This window comes from Leucopleurus acutus (genome assembly GCF_964270905.1).
Source record: "Leucopleurus acutus genome assembly, chromosome: 1".
NCBI lineage: Eukaryota > Metazoa > Chordata > Mammalia > Artiodactyla > Delphinidae > Leucopleurus > Leucopleurus acutus.
Window position 1 is genome coordinate 48037592 of NC_139142.1, and position 15402 is coordinate 48052993.

At 46.7% G+C, this 15402-nt stretch overlaps 1 protein-coding gene across 1 annotated transcript in view; it reads left to right on the forward strand.

The window, feature by feature from the left end:
* The window catches only part of NID2 (nidogen 2), a gene marked incomplete at its 3' end in the record, with an annotated part of 77752 nt that extends 62414 nt beyond the window's left edge, over positions 1 to 15338 (forward strand). Inside the window, exons 12-20 of the mRNA XM_082836980.1 lie at positions 3650 to 3769; positions 4601 to 4831; positions 8506 to 8727; positions 9355 to 9524; positions 11735 to 11864; positions 12275 to 12446; positions 13266 to 13423; positions 14586 to 14709; positions 15182 to 15338. Of these exons, the coding sequence (XP_082693106.1) occupies positions 3650 to 3769; positions 4601 to 4831; positions 8506 to 8727; positions 9355 to 9524; positions 11735 to 11864; positions 12275 to 12446; positions 13266 to 13423; positions 14586 to 14709; positions 15182 to 15338 (1484 nt within the window). The remainder of the gene's footprint in view (positions 1 to 3649; positions 3770 to 4600; positions 4832 to 8505; positions 8728 to 9354; positions 9525 to 11734; positions 11865 to 12274; positions 12447 to 13265; positions 13424 to 14585; positions 14710 to 15181) is intronic.
* Positions 15339 to 15402: the final 64 nt, after the last annotated feature.

A 15402-nucleotide genomic window follows, 5' to 3' on the forward strand; every position in this document is an offset into this window, starting at 1 on the left:
TGCTGTGCATGAATCAGGCTGGGCTAATCATGAAGGAGGCTTGCAGGATAAGTATATAAATGTGTGTGGGTGTGTGTGCATTTTTAAAGGCATGTCACAGTGTGCATGTGTCCCAGTGACCATAGCGATAGAGAAAGAAGAGAAAAATAGAGATGAAGCCTCTATTTTGTGGAAGGTGTGCACACTTGAAACACACATTTGTTTTCACTCCATCAAACTAGCATTAAAAGGGTGTGTGGGTTTTTCTCCAGCCAGTTTGTTAAAAACCAGTTTCCCCGGGGAGGCTGCACTTGGCTTTGGGTTCTCCGCCTAGTCTGAGTCACTAAGAGGAATTACTTCTGTGCAACTAGAATGAAATCTTTCCAGCTTCCCTCAGTGGGGATTAATTTCAGCCCTGCATTGGTGTGAGCTGGATATTTCTCAGGCATGTGTGTCCCTGTAGGTCTTGATGATCCTGCCGGGTGGAAAAGCAGCGTGTTTTGAGCTGGGACCTTTCCTCGCGTGTGAGTTGAGGTACCGGGTTACAGATGGCCCATTACCCAGAGAAGGGCTGTGAGGAGAGGTACTTACACTGTCCTCTCTCGTGGTTTCTACTGGAAGCATGTCGATGCTGGGTAAGGTATAGTAAAGTTGGCGTGGCCACAGCAGAAGCAGAGAAGAAGCTGATTATACTCACAGGTCCCAGAGAGCGGGTCACTGCATGCCACACAGGATGCAAAGGGCACAGCCAGCAGCAGGGTTCTTGACCGAGTAGGTAGGAAACAAGAACTCATGGGCCGAAGCCTTTGTTGGGGTCTGGAGGCAGGTCGATTTGAGGTGGCGCCAGGAAATTTCACTGGGTGGTTCAAAAGCAAAGCAGGGGAGGTAGAGAGGGGGAAGCTCGAGTCCAGGGGTTGGGTTTGTTTTGAAGGGATTTCAGCTGCTTTTGGGTGTGGGCTCAGAAGTAAGGCAGGGAGAAGAATGTTGAAGCACCAAAGCATGAACTCAAAATAGAGAATTTTTAATACAGTTTCCAAACAGGTTTTCTTAGCAGCTTGGTAGAGGACAGAATGGAGAATTACACTGAGAATAAGCCATCTTGTGTTATCTGACTGGTAAGGGGCTCTACTCTGCCTTGAACCTTGCTACATTGACCTCAGTGTTCTACCAGTCCTTGAAGACCCCAACAGTGATGGTTAAGCAGCCCCCCGTCCCCAGTGGTGTAACAGGAAGCTCCTCTTGCCAAGGGGTCGAAAGTCTCTCTGCGCTTTCTCTCGACACCCGACCGCCTGTGAAATTGGGAAGACTTCTCCTTTACACAAAAGCTCGGGTTTCCCCCACACACTCCTCAGGATTGGCGCTCCTAAGGAGGGGTGTAACCTGCTCCGTACCCAGGCCCCGGAGTAGCTGGCGAGGCTCCAGTTTCCTGTCACGGTGCAAGGTTCTCCAAAGAGGTGTTGGGCACTGTGCTTCAGGGAGTCTTCAACTTCTCCAGCTTTGGGGGACAGCTGTTGTTCACTTGTGATGCTTTTAGTCTCTTCAGAGACCTTCTCTCTGTTGGTCGTTCATCAGTTATTGTCTCCCCTTGACTTTGGTATCTGTGGGAGGATGGCTGCTCTTTCCGGTCTGGTCAGAATTCCTAGGCCATAGTCTTTAAGAACATAACTCGGTACCTCTGGGGGAGTCCTCTTTCTCTTAGTTCAAAAATAATCACAAGCAACTGATCCGTGGTTTCTAGAAATAGGCCCTGTATCTCAGGAATTCCTGCTTCCTGCCATTGCCTGGGGTTCCTGTTACCATGAGAAGTACTTCTAGCATATGCATTATGAATAGCTTTAAATTCCTGCATTTGGCTCGACGTTAATTTTTACAGCTTTGGTTTTATAGCATCTTCCAGTCCCAAGGATCTGGATGGGCACCAGCTTCATCCAACTGGACATTTGAGTTGTCCTACTGAAGAGACAGAGGGCCAACCTCAACGATAATTAATTAGGACACATCATAGAATCCATGATGATTGGATTGGGGATAAGCTTTTTGTTGTTGTAATTATTTTTATTTGGTTTATTTTCGGTTAACTGAGGAGCTAACCAGCAAACCTGGTTTGATTCTAACCTTGCAAATGAATTTATAACCACTTTCCAGCCTTTGTCAGTGAAAGGAAGGTGACTAGACAGGCCCACTGCTCATCTAGGCAGAGCCTCTCTGGGTGGCATTAAACTTGGTTGTGTCGAGCATTCAGGGGTTTTGGACTTCAGGGTGAACTAATTTACGTGCAGTAAACTCCCTGAGCCTGAGGATAAGCAGTATAAGTGATTACATTGCTAATTACGATGTCAGAGATTCCTCTCCCCTGAACAGAACGCCTGTGTTGTGTATCCAGCACATCCACTTACTGGTACCTGGGAAAGGCCCTTAGTCATGGGAAGGTGGCTCAGTGAAAGCATGGTCACAGCAAGGGTGGCACTGATCGCCCTAGAAGAGATTTCACCTGGGTCCCGGAGGCTGGGCGAGGAGCCACGTCTGACTGACGTCACATTCAAGGCTGTAAGTCTCTGGCTTCCAGGGTGCAATGTGTCTGTGCACGAGCTGTACAGAATTGATGCAGTTCTCTCCTTCTGGGACTCCTCTTCTCTAGGTTTTACACCGATCACCCCGTCCCGCATTTTTCCCTGTTCACACATTTTAAAAACATAGATGCGACTACTCTGTTTTATTTTCAGTCGAGCGTTGATCAGATCTACACCCTTTATCCTTCTTTTACTCAGGAAGACTTCCTGTCTCTGAAGATGGCTTATCTCTACCACTGGCCATTGGTTTCAACAGTTATATTTTCAGACTTTTCTTTCTTTATTTTTTGGCAGCAGGGTGGAGCTGGGGTGGTGTCTTGCTATTGTCAGCCTGTGCTGATTTCAGTAAATAAAAGGAATGTAAGTCAGCCTTTGTTTGAAGTTTCAGGATGTTGCAGTTTTGAGAAATGTGAGAATTAATCCTCATGGTACCATATGGAGAATGTTGGGACCTGAATTGTTTGTACTGATAAGCCAGACAAATTTAGATTTTCTTTTCTGTGTGTTGTTTCAAAATCTCTGATAATATTTTTCTGATACTTGTCTATTTCTTCTAAAGGTGGAAAGTAAAGAAAATTTCTGATTAATTGGGCATTCTAGGTAGTAGGACTCTCTGACTATGTAAGACTGAATGGGCTTCTTACTTAGTTGAAGAAGTATTTGGAGCCTCAATGGGTTCTTTGCATCTGTAAATCAGTGCTAAAGGGAGATGGTGCCAATAAGGAAAGGAAAAACAAAAACCTATTGTTACGTATATTTATTATATGGAATACAATGGAAGGGAATGGATGGTTTATGGACCTAGTTCAAAGGTAAAAACTTCCTGGAATTCACTGTAGATGAAAGGTGCCAGGATATATTTCTCTGTGGAGTATATGTTTGATTTCTACACTGGACGTGTCCCTTGACTTTGGACTGTTAAGCTTGTCTTTAAGGTGCCGACGTGTTTCTGCTCACGCCCGAGGTCTTCTGAAGTGGAGCCCTCGTGGTTGATCCGGGCGCACTAAAGCCATGGGGTGGCATAGATTGTGTGCAGTGAAGTTGTGCCCTTCCTTCCTTCCCTCCCTCCCTCCCTCTCTCTCCCTCCCTGACCACTGCAGATGTTGACGAATGCTCGGAAAACAGATGTCACCCCTCGGCCACCTGCTCCAACACTCCTGGCTCCTTCTCCTGCCGTTGCCAACCCGGATATCATGGGGATGGATTTCAGTGCACACCTGGTAAGGTCTGGGGGGCCAGATCAGGCACAGAAAACTCCCAGATCCTTCAATGCTGTTTTTCTACAGCACCTCAGCCCACTCTTGACTTATCCGGGTCTGAGGCCTGAGTTGGTGGATTTTCCAGGCTCTGGATTTTTTCCTGCATTATTTCTGGCTGCCTAGTTTACTGACAGTTCACTGGTTATTAGCATTCTGGGAGGCCCGACGTATGACCCATCCATGGTCCTACCTAGTAGCAGTTCTGGTTAACTCTCCTGGTGATCTGCTTTGCTTTGATAAGTGCACAATTTAGATGAAGCCTTGAGATCGAGCTGACCGACCAGGAGGCACATGCAGTAGTGAGCAGGGAGTGAGCCCCCATGGTGACTGTTCTAGTAGAACTTGGCCAACACGGTGCAGTCTAGCAACTGCCCTTGACCTGGAGTTTCTCAGACTTCAGCTCTGGACCTCAGGGGATGAACGCAGTTTTAATTGTTTTCTCTGGAGTCTCTTGGGATGTTTGGACAGAAGCCATGGGTTGCTCTTCATTTTACCCAAATAGCAATAGGACCCTGAGGGCTGAGGGGAGAGGCCTGTTTCACTGTATCATCAGCCAGGACTTACAGGGCAAACTGCGGGAATTAGGGAGAAATTAGGTAGATAGTGGCAGAGCTAAAATAAGAACCCAGGACTCCAAAATTCCAGCGCCTTGCTATTTTTCCCATGTTATCCTGTCTTCCAGTTATAGAAAAAAAGAAACCCTCAGGAGACTTTGAGGCTGGCTGGTAAAAGTGGATGGGTTGCAATGCCTTTTACTCCTCCTTTGTATCTCCTTTGCTCTGGTCCCGGAAGACCCCACCTCTGGACTGAGACCCTGTGAGCGCCAGCAGCGCGAAGCCCAGGCCCAGCGCACTCATCCTGTTGCCCAGCTCCACATCCCGCAGTGCGATGAGCAGGGCCACTTCCTGCCACTGCAGTGTCACGGCAGCACTGGCTTCTGCTGGTGCGTGGACCCCGATGGCCAAGAAGTCCCTGGCACCCGGACCCCACCCGGCTCCGTCCCGCCTCGCTGCGGACCACGAGGTAAGCCAGTCCGGAAAGACACCTGGTCCCAGCACAGGCCTGGGGCAGAGCGGCAGAACGCTGCTTACTGTGGGATAGATTATAACCCCTGCCCAGACCACACAGACTCAGGGCTGATCATCATCCTTGCACAGCCCCCTTCCTCCTAGGAACACTTGAATGGTGGGCACACACCTATGTGCACGTTCATCTTACAGAGACACACAGACCCAGGCGTGACATGCATGTTGGACTCCAGCCTCTTAGACAAGTACAAGACTAGAAGTTGAAACTGAGTGTGGAGGTCAGGCTGAGGCCACTGCCCAAATCTGTTACTGCAGCTTAGGGAGATCTTAGAGCTTGATGACCTCGCCAGACCAGCCTCTTGTCCAAAAGGGAAACTGCCTTCCCATGTAACTTTGTATCACTTAACTCTGACTTCTGGAGTGCAGGAAACAGTCCGAAGGCTGTTTTAGTGTCAGTGGGAAAAGTAAGTGTGACACGTGTAGGGGGATGCAGCTAGTGTGCTCTAAGCAGGTAACCCCAGCCCCCTCTAGCCAGGCTCGCATGTCGATGGGGAATCGCTCTTGCTCCTGTCACCTTTAGAAGAGATGCAGGAACCCGTTTTGTTAGCCTGCGTGATCTGAGATGCAGCGCATGAACCTGTCTGTTACCATCTGAGCACCCCCCACCTGTGTGAGGTGTGGTTCCCAAGCGCTCACAGTTCATGCCAACTGCAGGTTGCCAAGGCAGGTTTCTACGCCTCGCTGAGTTGTGCAAAGACGGGAAGAACTTTTTCTTTTAATACAGAAGAACTTTATTATGAAAACATAGAATTGGTTTGATATCATTTTAGCCAAAATAATTCCTGTACATATCCATGAGCTTGCTATTCAAAGATCCTTTTTTTTTTTTTTTTTGCGGTACGCGGGCCTCTCACCATTGTGGCCTCTCCCGTTGCGGAGCACAGGCTCCAGACGCGCAGGCTCAGCGGCCATGGCTCACGGGCCCAGCCGCTCCGCGGCATGTGGGATCTTCCCGGACCGGGGCACGAACCTGCGTCCCCTGCATCGGCAGGCGGACTCTCAACCACTGCGCCACCAGAGAAGCCCCCAAAGATCCATTTTTACTATTGAAAAGGGTTCCATAAGTACTAGTCTTGGCTTTTAACGTATGAGAGTAAGAACTGGAGAATTACTACCAGTTTTGATCCTTTCAATAATATGAATTGTGATGGCCAGGACATTAGTGGTTCTAAGATTCATATAAGTAGAAAGTGTTAATGCTTGATCTAGATGTATATATACCCTTGCTTCCACAGTGACACTCCTAGTTCCTCTCTGTCCCTGTTTTTAGGAAAATATTTTGCAGGTCCAAAAAAAAGAAAAGGAATACAGAGAAATTCTGTTTCACTCATGCCTAGTCTTTAAAAGGTCTTGGTTCTAACTCCAGCTGGGGTTTGAAGAAATCAGATGGTTGGGAGGCACCTTAAGGGAATGGTTCAGAATTCTATGAAATTTATTAAGACAGGCATGTGTTAAGAACAGTGACCCAGAAGGGAGCCAAGAGAATGAAAAGTTAATTACTAAAAGAAGAACATGTTCCTTTGTACAGACTCTTTCCCACAGCCAAGCTTCTCTCCCAGTGCTGGTTTGTCTTCGGCTGCCATTTCTGACCAGTCTCATCTGCATAATGGGGTCAGCTTTGAAGGGAGAGAGAACATTCTGTGCCCAAAATTTAAAAATATGTAAAACCCTGCCAACCAGAAATAGAAATAAATCCATGGTTGGATCAAGAAGTAGCTTGAAATAATAAGGAATGATTGGGATGCCCACGTGTAGGTGACGTGAGGTGCCCCTTTCCCAGAAGCTGACTGTGCTGTGTGTCGCATTCCAAACAAAGAGATGGGCCTCGTTGGGTGGTCCCCTGAGAAGCGATCCTCTGAGTTTGTTATGTGGATCTGGGGCAGTGTTGGGAACTTCTCCAGGGAGTCCCACCTTGTGATGGATGATGAGTGTCTGAGGAAGTGGCATTTCCTTCTCTGGTTCCTTTGAGACACATCTAGGTGAGGAAGTCAGTCTCTCCTTCTCCAAGATGTTTTAAAAAGAGCTTTGCTTCTTGTGGGTCATAAGCTATAGAGACAGCCTGAAGGGCATCCGTTTCCCACAAACGTCGTGAGTCCTGGAGTTGTGCTCATTGGGTTTGAGCTCTGAAGATTTTACTCACCATCCTTTCCTAGGGGAGGTGTAGGTGCTGGAGCCCAAATGTAATGTTTCCAACTGTTCTTTGAAGCCATTGGAGGTTTTGACCAAAGGAGTGACATGAAATGAGTTTTTTTAAAGGGACTCTTTCTGGCTGCCAGTTGAGTTTACTGTGGGGTGGTGGAGAGGGTGGGCAGGAAAGATGATGGAAGCAGGGAAACCAATAAGAAGGCTATCATAGTAATCCTGGCATAAGATGACAGGAGTGGGTGTGGTGAGATGTGAAGATATACAGCTGACGTTTTTTGACATATCAGACGTGGAGAGTGAGAGAAGGGAGTTGGGGATGACTGGGCCTGAGCAATGGAAAGAATGGAGGTGCTGTCTAGTGACATGGAAAAGTCTAGGGGAGAGCAGCTTTGATGGCGGAAAGCCCAGTTTTTGTTCTCCTCCGAGATCTCTGTTACACATCCACATGGTGGTATAAGTAGGTACTTGGCTGTATGATTCTACAGACCATAGGCATGAATTGCAGGAATTAATGAAGAAGTACCTTCTACTTAAGTTCCTTTAGGTAATCCTATCTTAGGAGGCTGTACAAGTTAAACTGCCTGAAGCAGTCCTCTCAAGAGAACTGCCGTGTTTGGGACAGAGCCTTGGCAGCCTTGTGGAAGCAGTCTGGGAAAAAATTGCAGGCAGAGAAACTGCTCTGCAAGGGCAGCTAACAGGAGTTTAGGCATGGTGGTGAGGAAGGGGGGTACGGGCATGGGGGGCAGGGGGAAGGATGGGGAAGGAAGCTGGAGAAAGGAGGGGACAGAGCAACATGGTGGGAAGCTGGAGTCTCCAGAAGAAGGTTCAGCTTTGAGATAAGCCCAGAGCAGGGCGGCCAAAGGATTCACAGAGCTGCAGTGTCTCACAGTCAGTATCAAGTTGTTTGCCACCAAGTCTCCTATGCTCACGCATACTAATTACAGTAGGTTTTATTTTTACTCAGTATAGTTTGCCAATGGACAGATACTCAAGGCCACGTAAGTAGGGCATTCAGTAATACTTTCTAAGACACGCTGGCCAATGTCAAGACAGCCCTCTCAGACGCAGGTCCTGGAGTTTGAAACGAGAAAGAATAAATATTGGCTTTAAGCATCATGTAGGCCCTGAGTCCCCAAGGACTGTTAGACGCCCCTTCCCAGGCTGAGCGAGCCTTGCACCCCAGATGTTACCTCCTCTTGTTCTTTCCTGATGTGGCTGGGCATTGATGACAATCCTTCTGGCCTAGGGAGACAGGAGCATCAGGATGACCCCTTTTCCTGATTCCTGTGGAGAACTTCTTAGAGCACTTTGCTACTCGGGGCCAGCATCCAGGGGCTTGGCTGAGGTGTCGTTAATGGACACGAGGAGGAAGAAGGCCAGGAGGCCAGGAGTGGGGATCTTAAGCCACGTGCTGCATTCCGTCCTTGGTTTACAATCAAAGGCTTTTTGTCCCCACCTGCTCAGAGCCCACCCAGAGGCCCCGGACCGTCTGTGAGCGCTGGAGGGAAAGCCTGCTGGAGCACTACGGTGGCACACCAAGGGACGACCAGTACGTGCCCCAGTGCGATGACCTGGGCTACTTCATGCCTCTGCAGTGCCATGGGAAGAGTGACTTCTGCTGGTGTGTGGACCAGGACGGCAGAGAGGTGCCGGGCACCCGCTCCCAGCCAGGCATCACCCCTGCATGTAAGCACCCAGGGGCAGCATCTGAGGTGTCCCTGAAGGAAAGCTGCCAGCTGCGGGTGAAGGTGGGGGAATGAGGGGTGAACAGGTCCAACAGAAGTCGCTGATAAGCCGTGTTGATTTATAACCTGGTCTGCCCCAGATCCCGATTCAGATTTAACATTTGGTTTTGTCATTAACAGTTTCTGTAATTAGAACATCTGGAACTAAATTCGATATGCAGTTCCTCCTCCCTTCCCCTACTCTGAGCCCAGGGTGAAAGGGGACACGTGTCACCCTGGGGCCCCAGAGAGAAGCTGACACAACACTGGCTCTGGAGTTTTTCCCTTAAAAAAAAAAAAAAAAAAAGAAAAGAAAAGAAAAAGAAAACTTTCTCCTTTGTTCTGAGGGGAATGTTTTGTTGTCTTCCTCCGCAGTAATTGGCAGTGATTTACATAATTGATCTTTGGGGAAAACCTCTAGAAATTAGAATTTCTTTTAAGGAACATCTGGAGCACATCTGTCCAGGGTGAAAACTTTTGATGTTTCTGGAGGCTCTGGTATGTGGGAAAGTAACTTTTCTTCCCCTCCCCCCACCCACCCCGTTTCCTTCCCTGTCTGCTACCCATACCCTCCTCTTCCCCACCGCAGGTATACCCACGGTTGCTCCGCCCACAGCCCGGCCCACGCCCCGGCCCGACGTGACCCCTCCACCTGTTGGCACCTTCCTGCTCTATGCCCAGGGCCAGCAGATCGGCCACTTGCCCCTCAATGGTACCAGGCTTCAGAAGGACACAGCCAAGACCCTGCTGTCGCTGCATGTAAAGTGGATTTCTCCCCCGGGGGGCGGGTCTGCATCGGGTTTCCAGATCTGGGCAAGGCCTGAGGTGGAGGGGGATCCTGGAGGGTTTCTGGGCTGCGGTCTTCGGGAGCCTGACACACAGAAGAGGAGGGGGCTCTCTGTGGCTGGGAGTCACGTCTGACTGACCAAGGCCGCTTTCTCCAGTTGGCTCACGGGGTTTCGGATGTGTGGTAAGGGAATTGTCAGCGTATTGAGGCGGCGTGTGGGGATCCAAGGGAAAGTGACAGAAGGTAAACCCAGGTCCCCAGCATTCTCTTTAAGCCATAGACATCTCTGCAGAGATCCTGGAAGCCAACTAATGACGGCCTCATCGTTGCAGCCCTCTGCCCTTCCATTTGGTTCTGTCGACCAGCCTCTTATCTTCTCTGACTCTGTCATAGATGAAACTTTGGGGAGCGTGGGTGATCGTGGAAAGGAACGGACAGGACTTTCCCCCGGGGATGCTGGCTGCTTCCTGAGCCAGCAGCCTCCCTATGGTCAAGACACTCCATTTTGGAGAAGGGATTTCTTCTCTAAAATGTTGCAAAGAGAAGGGAGTTCACCAGAAGGGCACTGACACTTACAATGGAAAATCGCCTAATTCCGTTTCTAAACTTCACGCTCCAGGTATTCGCTCATCTATGAGAAAGAATAATACAGCGTCCATGTTTACATTTACTTCTGTTAATGAATAACCTCTTATCTGGTCCAAAAAAGTTTAGGAGTAGCCGGTGTTCAGAAAACAATGTGGGATTTTTGGTTTTCAAGGTGTGAGTTGTGTATGAGTTTCCAAATACTCGCTGCTGTTTTGTGAAGTTTCTCTAAAAGAGAAAATTGTCATCACCTCAAGCTGTCTATTTATTCTAGCCAAGTCAGGCGGCTTCACTGCATTTCTGACTTGCCTCTGATGAGGGCAGGGTTGTTGATGGTAATGGTGGTGGAACTGAAAGAGAAATGGAATATGGGTTCTAAGCACATCTTGTGGAAACTTACTTAAACTGGGACTTTTTCCTCCAAGAAACCTTGAAATCATTTACATGAGTTAATGGATCCCATGATTCCCTGGGTTAATGGAGGCCCATGTACCCGTGCCCGCGACAGATGACTTTAAATTTTAAAATTGTACTTGACCTTCAGATCGTCCCATATAAACTGCCCACTCTTCCACAGGAGCCTAATCCTGCCTTGTAGTTTCTTGTACTGACTCCTCTCCCAGAGGCATAAGTTCAGGACAGCCCCAGGAGGCTGTTAGGCAAGCAGGGAGGGAGCTTGCATGACCTCAGGGATAGCTGGGTGGCCCTTGCATGTTGGCTCTGCACGTCTGCCAGGCTTCTCAGAGCAGGACTCTGGGTTGGAAATTGAATGAAGCAACTTCTGTGCAGAGTTTTGGAAAGGAATATCACAGACTCGGCATTTAAAAAAAGACTGCATCATTTATTTAGTAATAAGGAAGGAGGGGAGAGCTCCCTAGCCAGAGGTCAGGTGACCACCATTCCCCAGTTCCTTAACCCATCAAGTTGTATACTTTCTTTTACACAAGGGTACAACTAAATGATTGCCTTGGAGTAAGAGGCAGAGATGGGGGTAAGGGTGACTGCACCTCAGATAGCAGAAAGATCTCACAGGGGAGGGGAGGGTAGATTTTGTTATATATTGGCAAATTTTAGAAAGGCTTTTTGAAAAAGTGCTGATAACGTCTGAAAGAGTCAGTTTTTGTCCAGTGAAATATTAAAAGACTGACTTCGCTGAGACTAGCATTTGTCCTCTAATCACTGAAGGGGCTAATCTTTTCATGAAATCACTTCTGTTTTTACCACCAATAGTAATAGTGCTTGTTGAGAGCTTACAGTATATTAATTACTGATTAAGGTATTTTATAAGCACTTATGGTATTACTGTTTATAGCAGCCACGTGAAGTAGGTATTGTTATCTTCATTTGGCAAATGAGGAGACAAAGGCATATAGAGGTTCAGTACCAAAGTCACACAGCTAGCAAGTGGCCAAGCCTGGCTCTGCCCTGGGAAGTTGGCCTCCATCACCAACACATCTAACCACTGTGCTTGGCTGCCATAAAACCATGTGATGCAGGGTTGTTCGCTGCAGCCATGCATGAGTGAGGCAGCCGAGCATGAAGTCGGGGGACATGCAAGGAATCCTAATTCTTCCAATTCGGTGTCTTGGTCACAAAGGGCTCCATAGTCGTGGGAATTGATTACGACTGCCGGGAGAGGATGGTGTACTGGACAGACGTTGCTGGACGGACAATTAGCCGCGCCCGTCTGGAATCGGGAGCAGAGCCCGAGACCATCATTAACTCAGGTCAGCAGCTTCACCCAGAAGACAATCCCCATTCCATTTCATTCTGCCAAGTCCAAGTTGTTTGCCTCTTTTATGCCAAAGTCTCCCCTCTACCTTCTTGATAGGACTCTGGATACAAAGGGCTTGCAGTAAGAATTCAAGGTGCGGCTACAGTTGACGCTGCCTGGCCCCAGCCCTGGGGATGCCTGCTGCCATCAGGCTGGGAGGTCTTGTTAGGCTAGAGGGTACTAGAGGTGGCAGAAGAACTAAACGCAGGATCTGTTCCTCTACTGACTCCGTGTGTTTTGACTTAGAAACTCTCAAGACTTTTTTCCCCCAACTATTCAAACATAGTAATAAGCAGAGCTCTCTGCTTCAGGTTCACCTTTCACAGCTGCAGTTGCTCCAGCCCTGCCTTTGTTTTATTCCAGGTCTGATAAGCCCCGAAGGACTTGCCATCGACCACTTTCATAGAACGATGTACTGGACAGACAGCGGCCTGGATAAGATAGAGAGGGCCAGGCTGGACGGCTCTGAGCGCAGGGCCCTCTTCCACACGGACCTGGTGAACCCCCGCGCCATCGCTGTGGATCCAATCCGAGGGTCAGCCGGGCTTCCCTAATTCTCCTCTGTTACCTGTAGATCCTCATTTGAAGCCCTTGGGCTCTAAGTACAGTTGTAGGGGGAGGGTCAGAACATGGGCATAAAAGTTCAAAATATATTAAGTTAGTAGTATTCACTGAGGATCTACTAGGTGTCAGGTACTGTTTAGGCAAAGACAGGTCTGTTCTTTCATGGAGTTTATGTTCTACTAGGAGGAAATAAGACAGTAAACTAATGGATAATAGGAAATTATTAAGCCTGTGATGTGATACACAGAGAATTCAGAGTGTGTGAGTGAGACTGGGGGGCACTTTGGATCAGAAAATCGGGCCAGGCCTGAGACAGCACTTCAACCGGAATGAAGTCGGTCTCCTCCAGCAACACATTAGGAAATCCCAGTGTTAAACCTGCAGTGAGGTTACTGCATTAGCTGGTGAGTAAGCAAAACTCAGACACCAGGCATGTTATTTCTCTGGCCGCATTTTCACAGTGGCAACAGTCAAAAGAACAGTGTTTCCTGTCTATGATAATTGCTAAGGTCATCAACTGGGACATATAACTTGGTCCGTGTTTCAGTAGGACTTGTCAGAATCAGGGAGGATTTCTATACCTTGAGAAACTCTTGTCATATTTAATGGGGCTTCTACCAAATGAAATTCCAGAGAAACCTTCAAATCAGTAAAGATAACCTTCAGCTTTCATTTTCAGCGAAGTGTTTTTGACTCAGAAATGCTTAGTGAAAAGCCTCAAAGATGGCTCTGAAATTTGGGTTCTATACATTGGGAAAGGTTTATCTTTCTCCATTTAATTTATCCACAGCAACCTGTACTGGACAGATTGGAATCGAGAAGCTCCTAAAATTGAATCATCGTCTTTAGATGGAGAAAATAGAAGAATTCTAGTGAATAAAGACATTGGACTACCCAATGGTTTAACCTTTGACCCCTTCTCCAAACTGCTCTGCTGGGCAGATGCAGGTACTACTACTCATGGAATGCAAATACAGAACACTACCATGTTCAGTAAGCGTGGGCACTCGAACAGATTTTACAGTAAAACCAAATCCCACCATTTAGGACTTCTGGCTTACATTTGTAAGAGTACAGCAAATGATCGACTCCTTTTAGAGGGCACTTTGTAATGACTCCTGTGATGAACTTCCTGAGGTCCTGGATGTATGTGTTTGAATCAGGTGGTAAGCTTGAGGGCTAGTACTGTGTCCAGCCTACTTTTGTACTGCTTGCCCTTCCTCCACGTGAGCACTTGGCACACTTTTTAGGTTAAAAATAAATATTAGCCATTGTTGGAATCGACAGGCTTAAATGAACAGGAGTTATTTTCCTTTTTTGCCAGTATTATAACATTTATAAATATCTGTTACTTTAACAGTCAGTATGCTATTGTGCTGAGGACAAAGCGATGTGGCAGGATGGCTTCCTTCAGTAATAAATCTGGGTTGCCTATTCCCAGGTTCTCTCTTTCTGTTGTGTGATTTCATTATTAGCACAACTGAAAAGATGCTGTTTCATTATACTGCATTTATATTTTTAATAAGTATTTGAAATTTAAATCAGGGTTCCATGAGAAATGTGAAACTTGGAGATTCTTGCCTCGTTTAGCTATTAAAAAATCTACATTGAAAAATGGAACTTTTAATTCCTAACTAGAAAATAATACAGTCTTTAAAAAAAAAATTAAGGATTTTAGTTAAAAGGCAGCCTTGGCTATTATTATACATTGCTTACAAAGGGCAAGTATTAATATTTGTCCAAATGTTATGTTTGTAACAATTTAAGAGCTAATACAAACTTTTTTTAACACTGATATAATTTCATCTCTAATGTCCTACTTTGGGAGAAACTTAGCCAGATTTCTGTAAATGCAATCCTTTCTTCCAAAAAAGGATTAAGAGTTTAAATTCCACTAAAAGCTATAACGCTCTTAAACAAACTGAAGACTGGTAATAGAATAGGAAAATTTTACAGTTTTTAATTTGTATTATTGCAATGGGGATAGAATATTCTAGTTCTACCTTTGTTTCCTTTGAGAATGAATTTACCTGCCACTATTTTTGGTAAAGGATTTTTTTTTTTCCCATCGCATGAAAGGATCTCTTTTCCCTCTTTGATGTTTTAAAAGGAACTAAAAAACTAGAGTGTACACTACCTGATGGAACTGGACGGCGTGTTATTCAAAACAACCTCAACTACCCGTTCAGCATTGTGAGCTATGCAGATCACTTCTACCACACCGACTGGAGAAGGTGAGCCTGACACACTCAGTTTGCCTTTTCAGGCTTGTCCAGTTTTGGAGGACACACCACTTGTACCAAATGTTAGTAAGCAACTTTAGTTATTAAGCCCTCCTGCTGAAGTTTTCATTTCATTCTCTCTTCATTAGCAGAGAGATTAACATCATTCAAGTGTTACTGCTTTTAAAAGCATACTTTTACGGCACCCAGAAATTTAATGGTATTGCTCACATGCAGCTTAAAAAGGGCAGAGCTATTTGGTAATAAACTATCCAAAAAGGAAGCACATTACTCTGAATCTGATCTTCAGAGAATAAAAGACTACCTTTAAATGGTACCATGAGGTATCTAACTTAGTTATGTGATTTAAATTGACTTTTAAAAATGTATTCTAGAAGTCTGGCAGAGATTTCTCTTCCTGATAAACTGGCTTTTTCTATCCAACCTTAAATCCTATGAATTCACTCTTCCTTTCTGTTACCAGGGATGGTGTTATATCAGTAAATAGAGACAGTGGCCAGTTTACTGATGAGTATCTCCCAGAGCAGCGATCTCATCTCTACGGGATAACTGCAGTCTACCCCTACTGCCCAACAGGTAAACGGACATGCTCAGGTGGCTCCTTTGGATCAGCCAGGTAGAGAAAGAGAGATCTGGTAACTGACCACACTTGGCCTGCTGCTGCCACTGGTGAGAGCCACTCTG